This window comes from Mesoplodon mirus, assembly GCF_964341445.2.
Source record: "Mesoplodon mirus genome assembly, chromosome: 5".
NCBI classification, from domain to species: domain Eukaryota; kingdom Metazoa; phylum Chordata; class Mammalia; order Artiodactyla; family Ziphiidae; genus Mesoplodon; species Mesoplodon mirus.
In genome coordinates, this window is record NC_138980.1 from 24,036,102 (window position 1) to 24,058,303 (window position 22,202).

General features: G+C 41.3%; 1 protein-coding gene across 1 annotated transcript; it reads left to right on the forward strand.

Moving 5' to 3' along the window:
• The first annotated feature begins 882 nt into the window (after window positions 1-882).
• Window positions 883-20,959, forward strand: LOC309805502 (uncharacterized protein). Its single transcript, XM_082623418.1, has 4 exons — window positions 883-982; window positions 4,868-4,994; window positions 5,933-6,028; window positions 18,554-20,959. The coding sequence occupies exon 4, from the start codon at window positions 18,622-18,624 to the stop codon at window positions 19,687-19,689; it is 1,068 nt and encodes a 355-aa protein (XP_082479544.1). The 5' UTR covers window positions 883-982; window positions 4,868-4,994; window positions 5,933-6,028; window positions 18,554-18,621; the 3' UTR covers window positions 19,690-20,959.
• Window positions 20,960-22,202: the final 1,243 nt, after the last annotated feature.

Genomic DNA, 22,202 nt, shown 5'->3' on the forward strand with positions numbered 1-22,202 from the left:
CCCCCAGCCATCCCACTGACGTGCCCCTGAACGAGACAGGTCGGACAATTCGTCCCCAGTGGCTGGACCCAGCCACCCTCCTGCTTCTTCCCGACCAGTTCCCAGCGCGCTACCTGCTCAGCGCCTGCTGGCATTTGAATTTGTTTCGGGCTGGCAGTGAACGTGAGAAAATTATTTCCTCCCCTTACCATCACACCTGCACTCCCGAGTGACAGGCTTGTTTTACGCGAGAAGTGAGTCGCCGGCTTCCCCCAGTGGCAGAGCCAGGACTGGACCCAGGTCTTTGGTTTAATGTGCCCTTTCCTCAAGACAGCAGCCCCTCCCCGCCATAGGAGAGCTGATGTTTTCCCTTTCCGAAGCAGCTTTCTCTAGAAATCTGGAAATTGTTTCCTTGACAGGAGGGGGAGGAATTGGGTGGGAATGCTTGAGGTGGAGAAAAGTTGTCACATGCACGCAGGGAGGTTAGAGCAGGTGCTCTGGAGCCCGCGGTGCCTGGAACCCTGGTGCCACCCTCCCTGGCTGTGTGGACTGGGACAAGTTGCTCCCACTCTGCCCTCAGTTTCCTGATCTATAAAATGGGGTGCTGACAATGCCAACTGTGCTGTGGGACTCGATGTATTGATAGGTAGTGCCTGGCACGCGGTGAGGCTCAGGGAGTTGCTGCTACTGCTGATAGAGTCCTAGGACTTTTCCTCTGAGCCAGGGAAGGAGCTGGGCCTGGACCAGGATGACCCAGCCCTTCTCTCTGGTCCTGTCTAGCCCTCGTTCCTTCTGACTTCCTTCTCTGGGGGCACTTGGCATCATTTTCAAGTGGTATAAAGGTTTCAGAGCTGCTGATTCTGAGGTCTAGAAAGCAGAAGGGGCTTCCTCATGGTTCCCTTTTTCTTCTCTCAGATCTGGCTTCTGGAGACTTCTCCCATCCTAAGGTGAAACTGCCCAGAAAGAGGACATGGCTACTGAACAGAGGGAAGCAAGGTCTCGGGTGAGTTCATTGCCATCTCAGGTCTTAGAGATAGATGGGGTTTTTTTTGTTATTTTACCCTTAAACTGAAGTTTTCTCCCCAATACAGTCTTCACCAGGATTTGGAGCCCATGTCCTTCTGCCTTGGAAGAGTTGGTCCACCCTGGTGGATGGTGGATTGCATAGGGAATGCTTGCCTCCAACCCCCCAATCCATGGCCTGTGTTTCTCTTTTTTTTCTAATAGACACTCTTTTATTCATTAATCTCAATTCACTGTATGATTACTGAATTGATAGGTAAGATGCCACATGTCTTATACCACTTGGGGTCAGAACAAACAAACATGCACACTTGGCAGAGCTCCTTTCTGGCCTGTCTCCTTTGCTCAGTCGTGTCCCCCTCCCTACCCTTGGCCAGAATGCTTTTCTTTTTCTTTCCGCCCCTGAGAAATCCTCATGATACCTTCGCCAGGCTTTTCCCAGTCCATAGTTTTTAGTTTTTCTCCATCTTAACTTTCTGGATCATGTGCCTTGCTTCTGTCACTCTCTTGAAAACTGATGTTGACCTGCCATTTTCATCTTTATGTTGTGAGAATGAGGGTGGGACCCCATCCAGGTGAGCCACTGTGTGAACAAAGGATAGCCATGCTGGTGGGGACATAGATGGAGAGGTCTCTTGACTCCAAGAGCAGAGAGAAGACTCCTCAGGAAGCAGCAGTGTATGGGATATCATGGGATATTGGTAGTGGAGAAGCAGTGTATACGGTGATTCCTCAGTGGGGCTTTTGAGCCAGATGGCCAGGTTTGTGCCCATCTCCTCTGTTGCTGTTAATGGGTCTTGGGCAAAAAACTCCACCTCTCTGTGCCTCAGTTTCTTACCTCTCTGTGCCTCAGCTTCTTCACCTGTAACATGAATACAGCAACTGGGCCTACCTCAAAGGGTAGATGAGAGGATCCTGGGAGTTAGTGCATGGAAAGCATTCTTATCAGGGCCGGGCACATAGTAGATGTTCAATATGTGGTGGTTGTGGTAGCTAAACGATGTTATTCTAGTTCATGATGTCTATCTATCTACTGTTGGTAGATAGAAATGACTATAGTGTCCTTCCTTTACTCATCCTCATCTAACAATAGTAGTTAACGTTGCTGGGGAATATCCTGAGGGCTTCACCTTTGTTCTCACTGTCATAGCGAAGCAGAAGTTATTACCCCCATTTTACACTTGAAACTGAGGCTCAACGAAGTCAGACAACCTGAAATCAAACCCAGGTATGTCTGGCCTCTAAGTTCATGTTAGTTATCATCCAGCCTTTCCTCTAGTACATCTTTCAGAACACAGGGCAGGCCTGGCCCCCAAATGACCAGAGTTCTCTGCAATGTGATGTTGTGTATCTTTTGGACCCATGAAATGTGGTAGTGGTTGATCTTCTGAGACTGTGGCTAGGACCTGCCTCTGCATATTTGGGCTACTTTTTTCTAAGCCCTTCCCATTCCATTCCAACAGAGCCAGGCTGCTCTCTTACCCAGAATCTTCTCCATCCCTGCTTGTGAGTCCTATGTGACATTTCTCCCTAACCTCACCTGCTGCCGATACGTCAGTACTATGTGGAATTGTGTGTAAAACTCAGTGACAGGACGTTTAAGACCAGAGAGAGAATATACCCACCAAGTGCTGGGTTAAAAGAAAACTTCAGTTATCGTCTTGTCTCTGCCATTGATAAAGTATGTGACCTGGTGTCTTAACTGCCCTGGACCTTGTGTTTCTCATCTCTAAAATGAGGATTGAACGAGGAAATAGTATATGGTCCTGTCCAGCGACACTTTTCTTGTTCAAATTGTTTCACGCGTTTTTCTTGTCTGCCAGTTGGATTGTAAATTCTTTTGAGGGCAAAGATCATTTCTTGTATTCCCTGCCATGTGCCAATAAATTATCTTATTATACCTGCACTGCATGTTAATGTTAAAAATCTCAGAGAATAAAAACGTAAAATCTCTCTTACCCCAACATCTTGAGATAATCATGGTCATACCTTTGGTACGCAGCCCTCAGAATAATTGTCTGTGTACCTTTATTTATTTATTATTTATTGATGTACATGTGTACATATGTATGTATGTATATTTTTATTTTCTCATTTTAGCTTTTTATTTTGATAAAATACACATAAGATTAAACTCACCACTTTAACCATTTTTGAGTATATTGGCATTAAGTGCGTTCACAGTGTGGTGCTACCATCACTGCTCTTTACTTCCATTGTATGGATTATCATTTATTACTTAAGCCTATGAGATAGGCGTTGAGAGGCAGTTCCTTGGATTGGAATTCTACCTCTACCACTGACCAGTGATGTTGTGATTTATAATACGAAATATATATTTGGTCTTTGTCCCTGTTCCTGGCACATAATTTCCAAAACCCTTGTGATTTCCTAAGTGGTTAGTAATATATGCTTTTTATCCCTGAAATTACTTCAGAGCAATGAAGGCACAATGGGTGTGTTTTGTATCCACACCAGAGTTTATGTTAATGAGGTTACTTTTGTACCCCACCTAAGGATGCGGGCTAATTGCCAGGGGAATCAACCTTGATTAAAGTGTTGGAATTTTCAGTCCTGCCCCCCAATAACCCCTCTTATCCATCTGTCACCACCGTAGGAGATGAAAGTTGCATCCGTCTCCAATGGTCAGTGATTTAATCAATCATGCCTATGTAATGAACCTCCATAAAAACCCAGAAGGGTTCAGAGTTCTTCCAGGTTGGTGAACATGTAGAGAGTCAGAGAGAATGGTGAATCCCGAGAGAGCATGGAAGCTGTGCACCCCTTCCCTGTGCCGCTCTTTCACCTGCCAGTTCCTATATCTTCTTTTATAATCAACCAGTAATCTAGTAAGTAAATGTTTTCCTGAGTTCTGTGAGCCACTCTGGCAAATTAATCAAACCTGAGGAGAGGGTTGTAGAAACCTCCAATTTAGAGCCAGTCAGTCAGCAGCACAGGTAACAACCTGGACTTGTGATTGACATTGAAAGGGGGCCAGTCTTGTGGGAATCTGACACTATCTTCAGGTGTCAGAATTAAGTTTAATTGTAGGACACCCAGCTGGTGTCCCACAATTGCTTGGTGTGTGGAAAACCCCCCACATCTGGTGTCAGAAGTGAAGTAGTGTTGTATTAAGAGTAGCGGAGACATGCAGGAGGAGTGAGTTTTCCCTTCATACCAGCTGTGTGACTTGGATAAATTTCTCTTTGTTTTCTCTTGTGTAAAATGGACACAATAATAGTACCTTCTTCATAGGGTTGTTGTGAAGATAAAATAAAGATACACACTAAAGGTTAATATAAAGCTCTAAGAATAGTACTTAGCCTGAAAAAAGCATTCAATAAATTATAGCTATTTTAATTTCCATTATTACTGTCCTCAAGCTTTAGGGAGCACAGAGTGCCTTCAGTTATTTAAACTAGCTCCCTCAGTGATTATTGAGGTTGTTTCCATTTCTTTGCTGTTACTAACACCATGATAAATGTCCTTGCATGTGCATTTTTGTTCAGTGTTCATTATCAAACAAATATAGTAATTGGAGAGTTAAAGAGTATGCACATTTTAAAGCTTCTAATGTATGTTATCAAATTGCCAACAGGAAGATTATTCTAATTAACACTCCCACTAATGGCCTTAATACCTCCACCCATCTCTTGTAGCAGTTAACTCAGAGCCTGGTTCATACTTCCTGCTACTCAGTATCTATTTGTCATTGGTCAGTTGTTCATTAAGCAAATGACCTGGAACCTTCAGAACCTAGAATAATATAGAAGCATTTCATGGTAGCCCGTCTACTCCCCACTGCCACCTTTTTCACCCTGTGTGATGGGTGGTCCTGGGTGAGCTGAGATGCTTGTCTCTACAGGTGTCAGTGACGTTTGAAGATGTGGCTGTGTTCTTTACACGGGATGAGTGGAGAAAGCTGGCTCCTTCTGAGAGAAACTTGTACCAAGATGTGATGCTGGAGAACTATAGTAACCTTGTCTCATTGGGTAAGGAAATTTTCCCTGTAGATACAGAGTTCAGAAATTGGGATACCTCAGCATCTGATTTCCTGGGTAAAAGCCCTGGGTCATTAAAAACTTTAGCTGAGTTTTGCCTTAGCACTGTGCAAACTGGATCTCCATAAATAAACCTGAAAACCTTTTTCTCCCTCGTAGGTATGGAATTGCCCCATGGATGGGACAATCTACAGAGCTGCACATTAGAAATTCCCTCACTGCAGGCAACATTTTCCCACTATGACTGAACTATGATGTGTTTGCTCATCTCTTAACAGAGAGCATCCCTCAACCTTTTTCTTTGACCCAACACTGGCTTTTTTCAATTCTCTTTTACAGGGATCAGCAAACTTTTTCTGTAAAGGGCCAGGGAGTAAATATTTTCAGCTTTGTGGGCCACATATAGTCTCTGTAACGTATTCCTTTTCTTTTTTTTTTCTGAACCATTCTTTGCTCAAGGGCCATGCATAAACAGACAGTGGCCTAGATTTGGCCTATGACCCATAGTTTGCTGACTGCTGCCATCTTTCAAAGGGAGTCAGATAGTGTTTTCTCATTTTAAACAAGCTACTTGGTACATAATCCTTTCCACAGATACCTGTTACAAATATTAATTTAATCTGTACATTTAACATACATTTAACAGTATATACATATTCCCTCTTGTATAGAAAGCTATTAGCACCCTGTTAATCAAGTCTGCATGTTTATCATACTTCACTAACATACAACTAAATGTTACATTGCCCCTTGCTTTTACCCTAACACACCCCTCACATGGTGGGGGCACAACTGGAGCATCCCACAGAAGTTCTCTGTATCATCCTTTGAGTTTTCCGCTCAGATCTCAGATACCTCTTTGTGTCAAGGCAAAATCAAGTCTTTTTTTTTCTTTTTCTTTTTTTTTCTTCTTTTTGGTCTATGAGCAGGACTCCCATTTTCCAAACCTGAGGTGATCTCCCTGTTGCAGTAAGGAGAAGATCCCTGGAAGGTAGAGAAAGAAAGCCCTGGAGGCTCCTCTCTAGGTGAGTGGGTGCGGAATGTCTGCAGGCAGCAGTCTGGTAAGTGAGTGCATGTGCAACTCGGAGATGTTGGTCGGGGAATTTTCTGCAGGTTCTCAGTCCTGAAGAAGTTTTGGAGAAGAGATGCTAAGGCCCCTAGTCACAAGCTTCCTCTTCTTCTCTGATAATTACTGCACAAGTGAATCTCTCAGGATCTTTTCTCTTGTGATTTCCTGTTGTTTCAGAGGAGGGCTACATTGTCATGCATTCATTCAGCAAACTTAGTGCATTTAAGGAACTGCAGATAATTCATTCAGACTGAAGCTCAGGGTATATGGGAAAAGAAAGAGATGAGGAAGGAAATGAGATTAGAGAGCCAAGTGGGGGCCACACTATGAAGTGCTTTGGTACAGTTCTTAGGGATGGGAACTGTCCATGGATGACTGGAAATAATTGAAGAGTTTCAAGCAGAAGAGTTGTATGGTTGTTGATATTTTAGAAAAAATAGTCTGAGTCTGAGATACTTTAAACGTCCTTCAGTAAAGGCTAAAGAAGCTGAGGTGGGTCCCTACACTGGCACACAGCACCACAGTCAGAAAGCAGCAGCCCTGGTGTGGGCAGAGCTCCAAGCTACGTGAAGGACTAAAGCAAGTTACGGTGCATTATTATGACATATCGCCATTTATGTGTAAAGAAAATTAGGTGGGTGTTTGTCTATATGCATTATGTGCGTGTAAGTGCCAAGAGAAAGGTCGGGGGACACCTAAGCTGGTAACTAGTTACATTTGGATTGGGACTGAGAATGGGCATTGATGAAAGAGGACTTTAGTTACATGCAATGTTATTAAAATTTTCACAGAGAATATATTCATGAGTCCTTATTACACAGTTTCAATTAACTAAGAATGGTTACTTTGGAAACACTGTTGGTCCTAGATTTGAAGTGAGGAAAAACTAGAGGTGGGAACCTTCTGGAGATTATTCCATAATGTAGGCAAGACATTACCTGGAGGAAGGCATGTGCAGTGAGTTCAGGAAAGAGGAGAGGTCCCTTTATTAAGGGTATAGGACAGGTTCGGTGTGGGATGGGTTTCATTTGAAATGTTAGTGAAATATGGGTAGAGGTCACCAGTGGACAGCTGTAGAAGGTAAACAGGGTCAGAACTCAACAGGGAGGTCAGGGAGCCATCAGTGCAAAGGTGGCATTTGAAGCCTTGAGCTGAGCAGATGAGGGACCGGAGGAGAGGACAGAGTCCCAGGAAACCTCAGTTTTATGAGGTGGGTTAAGAAGGAAGAATCTGTGGCTGAGCCTGAGAAGAAGTCACCAGAGGAGAAAACTGGCAGATTCGGCTGTCATGGAAGTTGAGGACTGAGAGCTGTTGACCTGGGGAGGCCAGGGCTCTGGGGGAGCCAGGTTCTAAGCCTTGCTCACTGCTTTCCTGTCCCGTGATAAACAGCAGTGCAACCTTGGACAGAAGGATGCAGGTCCTGCCCTGGCGGAGCTCAGTGGAGGGGGAGGCTAATCGCACACAGGGCTGTGGAATGACAGCCTCCGGTGAGGACCTCGGGGGAAGAGCCACAGGTGCTGTGAGAACGTGGAACAGGAGGGGTGCTGTGGGCAAGGCTTCCCGAGGAAGGGCCGGATCCCACATTGTGAGAAGCGTTCAGGCACAGGAAGAGCATGTCCGAGAGTCCAGACAAAGGAAGCCGGTGTGTGGAGACGGGAGCAGGGAGAGGGGGCCGGGACCTGAGAGCCAGGCACAGCCTCTGAGGAGTTGAAGTACCCTGGCCACGAGCCCAGGTTTATATTGTGCAAGGATCAGCCTGCAACCAATGTGGAGCCACCTGCCATAGACGTAGTAGGACTTGTCTGAGGTTGCTGTCAGGTCCAGATGAGTCAGTGATGACCCCTCACAATGCGGGCCCAGCAGAAGGGCTGTGGGACAGGCTGTCTCGATCCCTAAAGCGCCCACACCTTTAGTAGAGCTCATTCTTCCCCGTATAATGTGAGATCTTTTGAGGTGGGAACCACACTTATCTCTCCTTATATCTTTTAACTGTCACTTGGGAGAAATATTCTAATTTTGTGGGAACTGCTAGAGACCACCACAAAGTAAACAGAGAACGCAGGCAGCAGGAAACCAGTGGAGAGTTTAGGAGGGGCGTCAGGTGTGGACTGAGTATGGCATGGAAGATCAAAGGAAGAGACGGAAGAATTGTTCCCTTTCCATTCGCCTCGGGAGCCTCTGATCCATGAGGAGTCCCCCTTCCTGAGTGAAATGTTAGTTGGATTAAACTGAATAGAAAGTATGACTGGAGTCGAAAGCTGTCCAGAGAGACCCTGAAAACACCTAGTGGTGATGTCAAGTCCTTCTCAGGTTTGGGAAACTGTCCCCAAAGGAAAACTCTGAGTGGGTGTCTGGAGGAAGTAAGGCCATCAGAGCCAAGCAGTGTGTGCATTTCTCTTGATGGGATGAACCTCCTCTCTTTGGTCAAAGGAGACAGTGAGATGGGGCATCCTGGGTGTGCTGGCGTGTGGTTGTGTCTCTCCTGCACCCCTGGCGAGTCTCCCATTTGCCTGGACTAAAGTGCCCTTGGAACAGTTTCCCTTCCAAGAGGAGCTCACTTCCCTGTGAGCTTAGGTGAGGGACCTGGATGTTCTTGGAAGTACCTTGATCATTAACTGTAGACCAAAACCAAAAACCAACCCTTTGAACAACCGGTGACAGAAAAGCTTATGCTTCCAGGGTAGGACTCCTAGAACCTCTAATTGCCTCCAAGTGTGTTTTTAAAATATAATTTTCACTTCAAGACTCCTCACAAATAGGAAAAACAAGACAAAAAGGGAAAACAAACTGTCATCCCTGGATCTGTATGTTTCATGTTGAGAGATGGGAGGAAATGGCTCAAAGGGTACACGTCTCATCTGAGTCTCTTACTTAAGAAATGAGTCCAAAGTCTAATCACTATTCTGGCATATTATGTATATAAGTTATCTATATATAAAATAAGCATAATGTGATTCAATCAACTTGAACGTCTCATGAGTTTGATTTACACCTAACATGAAAATATTCTTTTATTCAAAAAGTTTAAAATCCAGGGATGATCTAGGTAAACAGTTACCTCCAATGAAAAGGTGTTTTTCTTTCTTTGTCTTTTTCTCTTCCTTTGTTATATTTATGCAAGAATTCAGGGCAGACTGAACCTGGAAGGGTGGTCAGCTAAGGGGTTGCTTGTGGACTGCCTTCGACTCACTGAGACTTGCTGGGGCTTCATCTGCACAGAGAATAGGGGTCTTTTTCTAATTTGCAGAAAGGTGCTGTAGGGGTTATAGTGGCAGCCTAATGAAATATCATGCAGTGATTTTAAGGAGTGAATTTCTTACAAGGTGAAAGTTGAGCCCAAATGCTCTGTAGCCCTGTTTACTATGTTTGATTTAGACTTGTTCTCATCCCCTGTGCTCCTCTTCTGCCACCAACATCTACTGTCCTTGTAGCTGCCAGAATGGTCTATTTAAAAGATAGATCAGGTCATCTCACTCGCATGCTCAAAACCTCTAGTGGCTTCTATCACATAGAACACAATCCAAAGCCCCCAGCGTGGCCCTCAGAGGCCTTTGTGGTCTGACCCCAGCTACCTCTTTGCCTTCACCTCCTTCCTCTCTGCCCTTCATTGGAGAACTCTAATCACCCTGGCCTCCTTGTAGTTCATCAGGAAGGCCAAGCAGGCTCCCACCTCAGGGCCTCTGCACTTGCTTTTTCCTCTCCTGGACCATTCTTCGTGATGGCCAGGAGCCCACTTGACTCACTTCCTCACACTATACAGGTTTCTGCTCAGATGGCACTTTGTCAGTTAGACACAGCTCATCCTTTGTTCTTTGTCCTCCACAGGACACAGGTCCTTTGTCCTCCACATTCTTTATCCCCTCACCATGCTTCATTTTCTCTCAGAGTACTTATTACTGCCAAATAGTACATATTTATTTATTATCAGCTCTTCCTCTGGATTGTAAATTCCCTCATGCTGGGTTGTCTGTTTCATTTGTTCCCATGTCCCCAGTACCTAAAATAGTGTCTGGTCAGAGTCAGCTTCCAGTTAGTTAGTGAATGTATGAATGACTTGGTTAGGTAGTCGTGATGGAGACCGAAAAAAGGGAACCAGTTGCAGAGATATTTGGCAGATAAAAGCAACAGGACTTGGAGATGGTTTAGATATGGAAGATAGAGGAGATGGAGTTGTCAAGGATGCGTGCTTGGTTTGTGGTTTGTTCTGGGATGGACAGTGATATCCTTCACTGAGATAGTGGTGCTAGGAGATCAGATTTGGGGGATGGTATAAATATGGTTTTGGATGACTTAAATTGTCTTTGGTTGACCCATTTATTCAAGTGGAGATGTCAAATAGCCTGTTTGATTTGGAGTTCCACCCCTTATAATATACCCTGGGCATTAAATGTAAATTTGGGAGACCCTGTCACTAAAGATAATTGAAAGAGTGGTTGAGTTTGAGTTAGCCTGTGGAGTGGATTCAGAGTACAGCAAGAGCAAGAAAGAGCCTAGGACTCAATCTTGAGGAACTCTGGCATTTCATGGCTAGGCAGAGAGAAATGAACCCATAGGGAAGACAAGGGTAAGGTGTACTATAGAAGGAAACTCGGGAGTCTAGTGTCATTGAAGTCAAGTCTCATAAAGGATGGTATCAGTAGAGGTAGGGAAAAGTAGATGAACTTGAGACATATTTGGATGGCAGAATAAACAAGTCTTGGTAATTGATTAGCGGAGGGAGAGGTGTGAAGGATGCCTTTTAAAGTTTTGATTCAGAACTGGTGCCAATTACAGAGACAAAAAGGTTATACAGGTTGGGGGGAGGAAATAATCATAAATTCAGTTGAGCTGTCTTTGAGACACTCAAGTTGCTGTTTTGAGCTGGGTTTTGTATAATTAGGTATGGAGAGTAGAGAAGTCTTGCCTAGAGTATGTTTATAGATGAAGCTGGCCTGTGAAAAGGGTACAGAGTGAAAAGAATCAGGGGCCTAGCACTCAAACCTGTGGAACTCCAAGGATTAAAGATCAGGTAGAGGAAAATGAGCACACAAAGGAGATTGAAGCTGGTGGAACATGAGAAGAATTTGGAGGCAAGTTCAGGGTCACTGTAGCTTAGGTAGTGAGCATCTGAAGGAAAATGAGGGGTCACTATCAGATGCTGCTGAGAGGTAAGTTAGGTGGGGACTGAAGAGAGCATCTTGCCTTTGTCACATGAAGGTCATGGTTGCCTTAGAGTAGTGGTAAGGACAGAAGCCAGAATGGAGCCCACGAGGGGTGAGTGAGCAGGAGGAGATTAATATGTGTGGGATACGACAAGGTGAGATGTGACAAGGAGGCAGTAGTTGGAGAGCTCTTCTATGCAAATATAAACAAATATTTCTTGTTTTTCTCTGTCCACTCCAATTATATTATACAGCACACATTATTCTGCCCCTTTCTCTTGATATATATTGAAACTCTTTCCATGTCAGTACATAAAGAGCTTCCTCATTCTAAGGAGTAGTTCTACGGCCTTCAGCTAGCTCTCTTCTTGGCTGGCAGAAGAGGTGATTTTGGTTGTATGTGGCTTTGGATAATGTTAGCCCATTGGGTCCAGTTTGGGCTAGAATTTTATAAATGCTGTGGTTTCTAATTAGCAATATGGATATTGGTTTAAAGCTGTACCTTTATCGTGTACCCATATGATGTCCTGGTGTATTACAGTTAGAGTTAATCCAACTGTCCATCAAAGGAATCTGGTTGAATAAGCTGAGGGACATTCTCATGGTGGAATTCTCACTGTAAATAAGAATGAGGAAGAATTCTGTAAATTCCACTGTGGGGTGATAATATTACTAAGTAGGGGAAAGTGCAGAACAGAACAGTGAGAATAGGAGTTTTATCAAAGGAAGGAGGAGATACCAAAAAAGACAAAGTGTATATTTGCTTATATTAAAAAAAAATAGAGAAGGCAAAAAAAAAGGATAAAAGCAGATCTATAAAAATGGTTACCTATAAGGTGAAGGAAGAAAAAGAAAAAGGATTGAGAGAACAAGGATAGAATGTAGAATTTTTTTAAGGTACCTTGTTTTTATAATGTTGACTTTGGAACCATAAAAATGTTTTATAGGGCTTCCCTGGTGGCGCAGTGGTTGAGAGTCCGCCTGCCGATGCAGGGGTTCGTGCCCCGGTCCGGGAAGATAACCACATGCCACAGAACGACTGGGCCGTGAGCCATGGCCACTGAGCCTGTGTGTCCAGAGCCTGTGCTCCACAGCGGGAGAGGCCAAAACAGTGAGAGGCCCAAGTACCGCAAAAAAAAAATAAATAAATAAATTATAAAACAAGATTAAACAAAAATGAAAAAGTGTTCCATAAATATTGAAAGCAAAATGAAACAAATGACCCTAATTGTGTTTCAGGTTGTTGGCTTAGTCACAGAGAAAAATTATCTCAAATGCTTTTAAATCACAGCAGCTTGAATAAAGATCCTTAGTGATTTATATAAATATTATGGTTTATAATAAGTAATATATATTTGGTACAGAGCTCCTAAAACCCTGGGAATTCCTAGGTGATGAGAGCCACAAAGGTGTCTTTGTTATGTTAATGAGGTTTCTTTTGGACCCTATCTTAAGATGGGGCCTGGTTGCCATAACCAATCATGTGATTAGAGGTTTGAAAGTTGACCTCCAGGGAGGGGAGGGGGACTGGAGGTTGAATTAGTTGCCAGTGGCCAATGATTTAATCAATCATGCCTGTATAATGGCGCCTCCATAAAAACCCAAAAGGACAGATTCAGAAAGCTTCTGGGTTGGTGAATATGTGGAGATCTGGGGAGTGTGGTGTACTTAGAGAGGGCTTAGAAATTCCATTCCCTTTCCCCATACATTGACCTGTGCATCTCTTCCATCTGGCTGTTCCCAAGTTATATCCTCTTATAATTACCTGGTGATCTAGTAAGCAGAATGTTTCTCTGAGTTCCATGAGCCACGGTAGCAAATTAACCAAACGTAAGAAGGGGGTCGTGGGAACCTCTGATTTATAGCCAGTTGGTCAGAAGTACAGATGATAACCTGGGTTTGTGACTGGTGTCTGAGGGAGGCAGGGGGCAGTCTTGTAGGACTGAAACCTTAACCTGTGGGATATGATGCTATCTCCAGGTAGATAATGTCAGAGTTGAGCTGAATTGAGGACACCCAGTTGGTATCCAAGAATTGCTTATTATTGATGTGGAAACCGCCCCCCCCACCACCACATTGGAATTGGGTGAAGAACATGTAATTAATACCTTACAGGCAAAAATAACTTCAAACAATAATGTTGATTTTGGTGGTTATAATAAAAATATGTGGTTATGTTTACAAATAGAGTTCTTATCTTTGAGAAATGTGTTCTGAAGTATTATTGATGAAATGATATAATACAGAATTAGCGTACTTTAGCATATGCTAATGAAAGAGACGTAAGGGAGTTGTATTAATTTTCTCAGCCTGCTCCAACAAAGTGCCACAAACTGTGTGGCTTTAAACAACAGAAATTTATTGTCTCACAGTTTTGTGGGGTGATTCTCCCTCTGAAACTCCAGGTAGAATCCTTCCTTGCCTCTCCCTACCTTCTGGATGTGGCCAGTGGTCCTTGTTCCTTGGCTTGCAGCTGCATCACTCCAGTCTCTGCTTCTCTTGTCACTTGGTGTTCCCCTGGGGTATCTTGACATGGTCTTTCTGTGCTTGCCTGTGTCCAAATTTCCCTTTTATAAAGACACCAGTCATATTAAAACCTACCCTAATCACCTCATCTCAACTTGATTGAATCTGCAAAGTTACTTAACCTTACCAAATAAGGTTATATTCTGAGTTATTGGAAATTAGGACTTCAACATATCTTTTTTGGGTGATGCAGTTCAACCCATAATAAGGTAATAGATGAAACAGCATTAGTGATTGTTGATGCTGGCTTGGCAATTCATTGTACAATTCACTCCACTTTTGTACATGTTGAACATCTTCCATAATAAAAAGCTTTAAAAATCAGAATTACCAACAACAGAATTTCTAAAACAGCATTTCTCTTTTTCACCAACACAGGCATTCTGGAATATATTTACAGATGTGTAGTTCTGCCCCCATCGTGGTGTTGTGTGTAATTCTCAGCATATAGCTCCCTCAATTCTCTGACTCTAGAAAACCTTACGAGACTGCAAATGCATGTGACATTTTTATAGGAATAATTTTGAATCTGACCACCTGTAGGATAAGGTGGGAAGGATATAGATCTGGAAAGTTGGCTTGGGTTCAAAGATTTTGATGCTGCCTTTAGCCCTCACACTATCCCTCCATCTAATCTATGGCTAATCCTTTAAAATCCCATTTTAGACATTTCTTCCCCCAAATTCTGGCCACCACTAGTACGCCTTCCCAGCTTGTACTTGGTACTATCTGAGGGTAGTTTGGATGTTGTTGTAAGCTCACATTTTCATCCATTTCTGTCTTGTGTTTTTGTTGTATAAATTACCACACTTCTCCTTTTTTGTCTCTAATGCCAAACTGGGAGCTCCTTAAAGAAGTTAACTGTTTCTTTTCATTACCAGATCTGGAATGTCTTGTGGATCACATGCCTAAGATAGAGCCTGACATGTTGTAGGTGCTTTTTAAGTATTTGATGAATGAATTAAATAAGGAGCAGTCAGTGCTTTTTGAAATAATAAGAGGAGTTCTATATAGTAAGAAGGTTAAGTTCAGTGGGAAGTAATACTAGAAAGGTGAGAAACAGGTCAGAGGATCAATTTGAAGGTCAATAGCAATAGTCACTATTGAGTAAGGAGATCCTGAACTTGGATGTATTAATGATGGTTGTTAGAGACATCTTAGTGAAGAGATTCAAGGGAATTTGATGACTGACTAGACTTGGAATGCAGGGGAGAGAAGCTTCTGAGATGAAACTAAGAATTGATGGCAAAGGAGCTGAAGAAGTTATGATATAATTCAGAACTTGGAAACACAAAAAGAGTTTGAAAGGAATGCACTGGATTCGGATTTGGACAAGCTGAATTTGAAGAAAAATCCTCAAATGAAGAGTCTAGCAGGCAGCTGGAAATACCTCTGTAAAGTGTTTTGAGGCTCAGGATAGTCATTCAGATAGGAGGTGTGGGAGTGGATGAAATCATCTAGGGAGAGAAGGTTGAAGAGAGACTCATAGGGTTTCATAAGCACCAAGGGAAGAGAAACTAGACCTAATGACAGGAACTAGTCAGGGTGGTGGTCATTGGCAAAATCACCTGTTCTCTAAACTTCTGACCTAAGTCATAACCTGGTTCATGAGTTAGCTCAGGCCCAGGCTTGATTCTGGGAGAGAGCAAAAGTTGAACTGCACTTCAGGAGACATATCTTAGACCTACAGAAAACTTTAAGCAGACCATAAAGAACAGTTAGGATGTCCATAATCCAGGACTGATGTCCCCTTCATTGGGAAACATGACTGTTTTAAGTTATTAGTCCCATTCTGGACTAAGGCATTGGCACTTGAAGTAGAGTTGAGGTGAGTTTCCCAGTATTGGTATGGACCCTTGTAGCTATAATTACTTGCATTAAAAAATAAAAACTCCCCATGTCCTGTTTCTCTATTCTCCTTTAAACAGAACTTTTCAAAAGCATTTCTATACTTGATGTCTCCATGTTCTCACCTCCCATTGTTTCTTCTGTGCACTCCAGTAGGGCTTTCTTCCTTACTAGTCCATGAAAAGCAGTTATTAAATCCCAGACAGTCTCCATCTTGGCACAATCAGGGTTAAGTTTTTAATTCTTAAATTGTTTAACAAAGTTGATCATTGCCTCCTCACTGGAGTACTTTCTTCCTTTGGCTTCTGGACCACCATACTCTTCTGCTTTTCTTCCTTTTCTTGCCCTCTAGTATTACAATGCCTAAGTGATTTTTTCAGTTCTTCAGCTTTTTTTTTCTTTTTTGGCTGCGTTGGGTCTTCATTGCTGCGCACGGGCTTTCTCTAGTTGCAGCAAGCAGGGGTTCTTTGTTGCGGTGCGCGGACTTCTCATTGTGATGTCTTCCCTTGTTGCGGAGCACGGGCTCCAGGTGCACAGGCTCAGCAGTTGTGGATCATTACCTGGTCCATAGTAGGCAGTTAATAAATATTTGTGAATGGAAAGGATGTCTCCAGCATATGCAAATATAACAAAATAAGAAAAAAAACATGTAGTGCTCCAGAAACTGCATGTAGTTCAGTATACATGGCAAGAAACCAGGGGAGGGAGATGAGTACCGAGGTGAATGAAGGTCAGATCATGAAACACCTTGTTGACCATGTTAAGTACTCTGGACCTTACTTATATACAAATAATTGAAGATAATTTGGAGGATCTTACAGAAGTTTGCAACATGGTAAGATGTGGATTTTAGAAAGATTACTGTGGCTACAGTGTGGAGACTGAATTGACAGCACGATTTGAGGTGGGGAGACTAGTTAGGAGTCTATGGTGGAAGAGTAAAGCATGAGAAACAGAGTACCATTTAGGTACCCAAGCCCAGTGCTCAGGGCTCTAGTAAAGTTGTTGGTTGTAAAACTGCAGTCTTTACATACAGACCTAAGGCAGGGTCTCTAACTTTGCCTTATAAACTACAATCCAAAATTTTGGAATCTTGCTATTTTCTTCCCATCTCGTGTAGTAACCTAGAACCAATGACTGATGTTCACAGGGAAAGTACTCCATTTTTACCACTGCCTCCCACACTTGTGCCCAAATAATGTTATTGAAATTTGGATCACTTAAGCAAGACTTAGATGGATAAGGAAATTGAAAGGTGTTGAACAGAAAATAAAATAAAAAAACCTCCTCTTTCTGTTACAACAAATAGTAAAGATTAGAGAGCAGATAGGTTTTGTGATTGGCTAAGTGAAAAAGAGCTATTACACAAAATGCACATTATGGTCTCTTCCAGAAGATGTGGTTCCTAATTTAATGAGTGATTTATTGATACTTATCTATATATGTATTTTAAAATGAGTGTTATTCTCACTTGCTCGGCTTGGCAAATATCAGTGCCTTAAAAAAATAGTAAAGATGGGTGCATTTAAAATTAGTCAGAGAGGGTGTGTAGAATGGGGGAAAAAATCCCAAACCCTAGGGAAAGCAGTTTTAAAGTAGAAATAGAAAGTTACCCATGAAGGAAACTGAGAAGTTAACACTGGTAGAAGAAAAGAGAAAAGCAGAATGTATTATGTTCACCAAGCAGAGAGAATCTGTAAACAGGTGAGAAAGTGAATGTCAGATAGGAATCTCAAAATACAGTGAGTTGCAAAGGAGCCCTTTAAATGGTTACTCTAGCCCAGGAGAAAATGCCAAAATATATGTATACCTATTCCCCACCAGAATTTAATATTCAATGAATTGTGTCCTTACCCAACTTTAAAATTTATTGAATTTAATTCTGTTTTTTACCACCTTATCATGTTAGCCCTTTTTACCATTTTATGTTTATTCCTGTCTTATTGATCTTTGACTCTTTTCTATGCTGCTTGCATAGCATCTCCTGCTTGATAAATGAGCAAGGCTGCTTTCTTATCTTGCAACTTTTGGCTTCATGCCTACCTGTTAGCACCTCTGTAGATTAATTCAGTAATTACTTCCTGTTTGAACTGGCTCTGAAACCCTCCCACTGCTTGTATAATGTACTGTCCTGGAAGGCAACTTCTCATGCAAGTCTTGAATCCTGTGTGTGTGTATGTGTGTGTGTGTATGAAATTAATATATAAATAATTGAGATTATTTGACATTGTTCCAATTAGGTATATATAAGTTATTAAGGAAGGTTAACAAAACAAACATTTTGTGTATAATTCAGATGCCATTAGGAGGATCTGTAGGTGAATAGGGCATGCTAATCTGCTTGCAGAGAACATTAGGGTAGAAAAGGAAAGTGAAAATATTTAGATATAGATAAATATAATTACATATATAGAATATATAGATATATATTTTTAACACTGTGGTGAGTGCCTATAATAACAGGAATGCTCTGTGGAAACTCAGAGTCAAGAAGGGACTCAGAGTTAACTTTTGAACTGAATCTGAAGGATACAAAGGAATTTGGCATGAGGGAAAAGGGATGAAGACTTTCCAGATTAGGAATGATTACACAAAGAAGAAAAATGTCATGAAGATAATTTAGGATTCTATCATAGGCTTTGGACTCTGATCCCAGGCTGCCTTTTCCAATTCATGGCTCCCCTTTGAATCCCTCTTCTCCATTTTCCATTAGCCAATTCTTCTGATCACTCTTACACTCACCCTCTTTAAATGGGTTTGTTTAATCTTTTCTCCACCCTGTTGTTCTCAACTCATGTTGATTGATTCTCTGTACTGCTTAAATCTCCTAAGTTTTTCTTCTTACTGTTTTTGGCCATATACCAAGACCTTATTTAAATACCATCAATATTCAGTCTATACATTTAGTCTCAGTAGCCAAATGCTGTATCACATGGAACATCTTCAGTTTTTTCTTTCCCTTCCAGGATGGAAGAACAGTTATAAAACCACAAAGTCAACTCAAACACAAGGTTCTTCATTTCAGAAGCTGATAATGAAAAGATCCAAAAGGAATGGACCCTGGGACTTCAAATTAGAAAACCCTTGCAAATATGAAGACAGATTAGAGAAAAAGCAGAAGAAAAAAGAAAGTGTTCAGATAGTTTCAGTCGCTCACAAAAAAATCCTCACTGTAGAAAGAAAACATAAAAATACTGAATTTGGCCAAAACGTCAGCCCAAAGTCAGTCCTTGTTAGGCAACAGATGGTTCCCAGAGAAAACACCCCACCAAAATGTGAAATACAAGGAAACAGCTTCAAACAGAATTCCAATTTATTTAATCAACAAAAAATCAACACAGCCGGGAAACGTTATAAATGTAGTATGTGTGAGAAAACCTTCATTAATACTTCATCCCTTCATAAACATGAGATAAACCATAGTGGAGAGAAATTGTTTAAATGTAAAGACTGTTCGAAAGCCTTTAACGAAAGTTCAGCTCTTATTCAACATCAAATAACTCATACTGGAGAGAAACCGTATATACGTAAAGAATGTGGGAAAGCCTTCACTCTCAGTACATCCCTTTATAAACCCCTAAGAACACACACTGTGGAGAAATCCTATAGATGTAAAGAATGTGGTAAATCCTTCAGCAGAAGGTCAGGCCTTTTTATACATCAAAAAATCCATGCTGGAGAAAACCTCTATAAATATAATCCAGGTAGGAAGGCATCTAGTTGCAACACATCCCTTCCTGGATGTCAGAGAATGAATTCCAGAAAGAAGTCCTATTTATGTAATGAATGTGGCAACACCTTTAAGTCTAGTTCATCCCTTCGTTATCATCGGAGGATACACACAGGAGAGAAACCTTTTAAATGTAGTGAATGTGGGAGAGCCTTCAGTCAGAGTGCATCTCTTATTCAACATGAAAGAATTCACACTGGAGAAAAGCCTTATAGATGTAATGGATGTGGAAAAGGTTTCATTGCTATTTCACGACTTAACAGACACCAAATAATTCATACTGGTGAGAAGTTTTATAATTGTAATGAATGTGGTAAAGCCTTAAGTTCCCACTCAACACTTATTATTCATGAAAGAATTCATACTGGATAGAAACCAAGTAAATGTAAAGTGTGTGGGAAAGCCTTCAGACAAAGTTCAGCTCTTATTCAACATCAGAGAATGCATACTGGAGAAAGACCCTATAAATGTAATGAGTGTGGAAAACATCCAGGTGTAACTCATCCCTTAGTAATCATCAGAGAATTCACACAGGAGAGAAACCATATCAATGTGAAGAATGTGGGATATCTTTTGGCCAAAGATCAGCTCTTATTCAACATCGAAGGATTCATACAGGAGAGAAACCCTTCAAATGTAATACATGTGGGAAAACTTTTAGACAAAGCTCATCACGTATTGCCCATCAGAGAATTCATACTGGAGAGAAACCCTATGAATGTAATACATGTGGGAAACTTTTCAATCACAGGTCATCTCTTACTAATCATCATAAAATTCATATTGAAGAGAACCCCTAGAAAGTAGGTTTGCATGTGTGACATTCTGAAACCAAAGCTCATCAGAATACATGAAAGTGATGTAATAAATGTAATGGATATGAAAAGCCATTCTATGATTTAGTCATCAAATAATAAATTCCAAGGATAAACCTATGTAATAGATAATGAGAAAAGTGGAAATTGTTCAGTCCTATCAGACACTTTATAATAACCTAAAATGAAGAATTCTGGACTGGAGACATTGACTTTGGGCATTTGTAAAGTAATTGTTTTCTCTACAGCATCGCATGCTGCATATCATATGTTATTGTTGTAAACATCTGGGTGATGATGGGAAGTGTGCACTGGATTTCCTGTTAAACTGTAAACTTAATACTTTTTTAAAAATAACTGACATTGTAATAGTATATAAAAGATGTGGTCAAAGAAAGTATACATTTTTAGAGAAAAGGACCAAATGAAAGTTACAAATGAATTGTAAACTACCTCTGACTTTCTGGGGTTTGTCCTTTTCCTGACTTGATGTCAAACTTTGTGCCTGGATTTCATTTAAAAGTAGAAATAAAAGTCTGTTCTCTTCCTTTGTTCTTCTAGTAATTGCTGTGAATTGGAAATTTTCTACACAATTTTTAATTCTGTTCTCAGAATTATTTTTTTTGCTCTGAAGTCATTTATTATGAAATTATACATGCTATATACTGTGAGCTGTCATCTTAAGTATATTAAATGGAAAAAGAAGCAGTTTTCAAGTTTAAAGCTATTAAATTATATTTAATATATATTATACATATATATTTAATAACATATATTCTAAATTCACAGCAGAAGGGGCTGTCAAAAGTAGTTTAATGAATCTAGCATATGTGCCAAAATATTGGAAGGTACATCAATCACTTCATGAAATAAAGAGTATGTTTTTCCTACTTGGTGTTCTCTAGTGTCAAACAATTTTAAGAAAACAAAAGGAGTAATTTATAAGCAACTCAGTAGTTTGGTTGGTTGGTTGTTTGAGTCCCAGCTTTGGGATATGTACTATGCTGCACACTGGGAATTTTAAGAAAAAAGTCACAGGCCTTCAAGAAGCCATGAATGGAGGAAAGGGGATGGAGGACTATCAGATGAGTAAAGCAAATTATTATGTCACTGTATGTAAGTGTGGTTGTTTTAACAGGCAGATAGATAGGTTGTGACAATATGTTGCAGTGCAAGAAAGTTGTAGAGATGTGGACGTGATGAAGGAGAGATTGAATGTAACCAAGGAAACCTGGTGACATCAGAGAACGCTTTCCAGAGGCAATGATGCCTGAGCCAGGTTTTGAAAGAATAATAAGAACTCTCCAGAGGATGAGATAAGCATTCCAAATAGCAGAGGTAGAGGTGAGTAATACCATGACACCTTTATGGAAACTCAAGTATAGAACTAATTAGCAGGAGAATGGCAGATGTTAAAGTCTGAGTAGAAGGCAGAGGCCAGAACACAAAGGGCCTATTTGCCATGAAAAGAAGTTTGGATTTTATCCTGAAATTGATGGAGTCAGTTAAAAATGTTAAGTAAGGAACATTGTTCTGGCAATGATGTATAGAGGGTGTGTTTCGTATGTATTAAAGCTGTATAGACTGATGCCTAGAAATCTGGGCTATGGTAATTCAAGTGATAGGTGAACGAGAGTCCAAACTCAAGCAGGGATAGCATATATGGAGAACAGGAGACAAGATAATGGATTAGAAACAAGACATGGTGTTCACAAGCAAAGAGATGAGGTTGGTGAATGAGAAGGCTAAGCTGACTCGAAGGTAGGGTTGCCAGGTATCCTGTGTATACTGGATATGTCTCGTATTGAATGACTTTGAACTGCATCCTGTATTGATTTTGTCAGGTCACCCTTATTGTAATAAGTTGTGCTTTTTCCCAGTAATGAAAATTGAGCAGTTGAAACTATTTTTCTGCTTCAGTAATTGGCACTTAAATGACTTAGGTGGCAATGCTAGCTGAAAATTGTATCTCCACAAAGACCGAAACAATCCCTTATAGTCTCTTTCGTGTTTTTGGCGGAGGAAAGACCAAAGTTGGGGGGGGGCGGGGTGGGTGTAGGAGAAGGTAAA

Excerpts from the sequence above, each read along its gene's own strand:
- LOC309805502 (XM_082623418.1), top strand. The coding sequence starts at position 18,622 with ATGAAAAGATCCAAAAGGAATGGACCCTGGGACTTCAAATTAGAAAAC.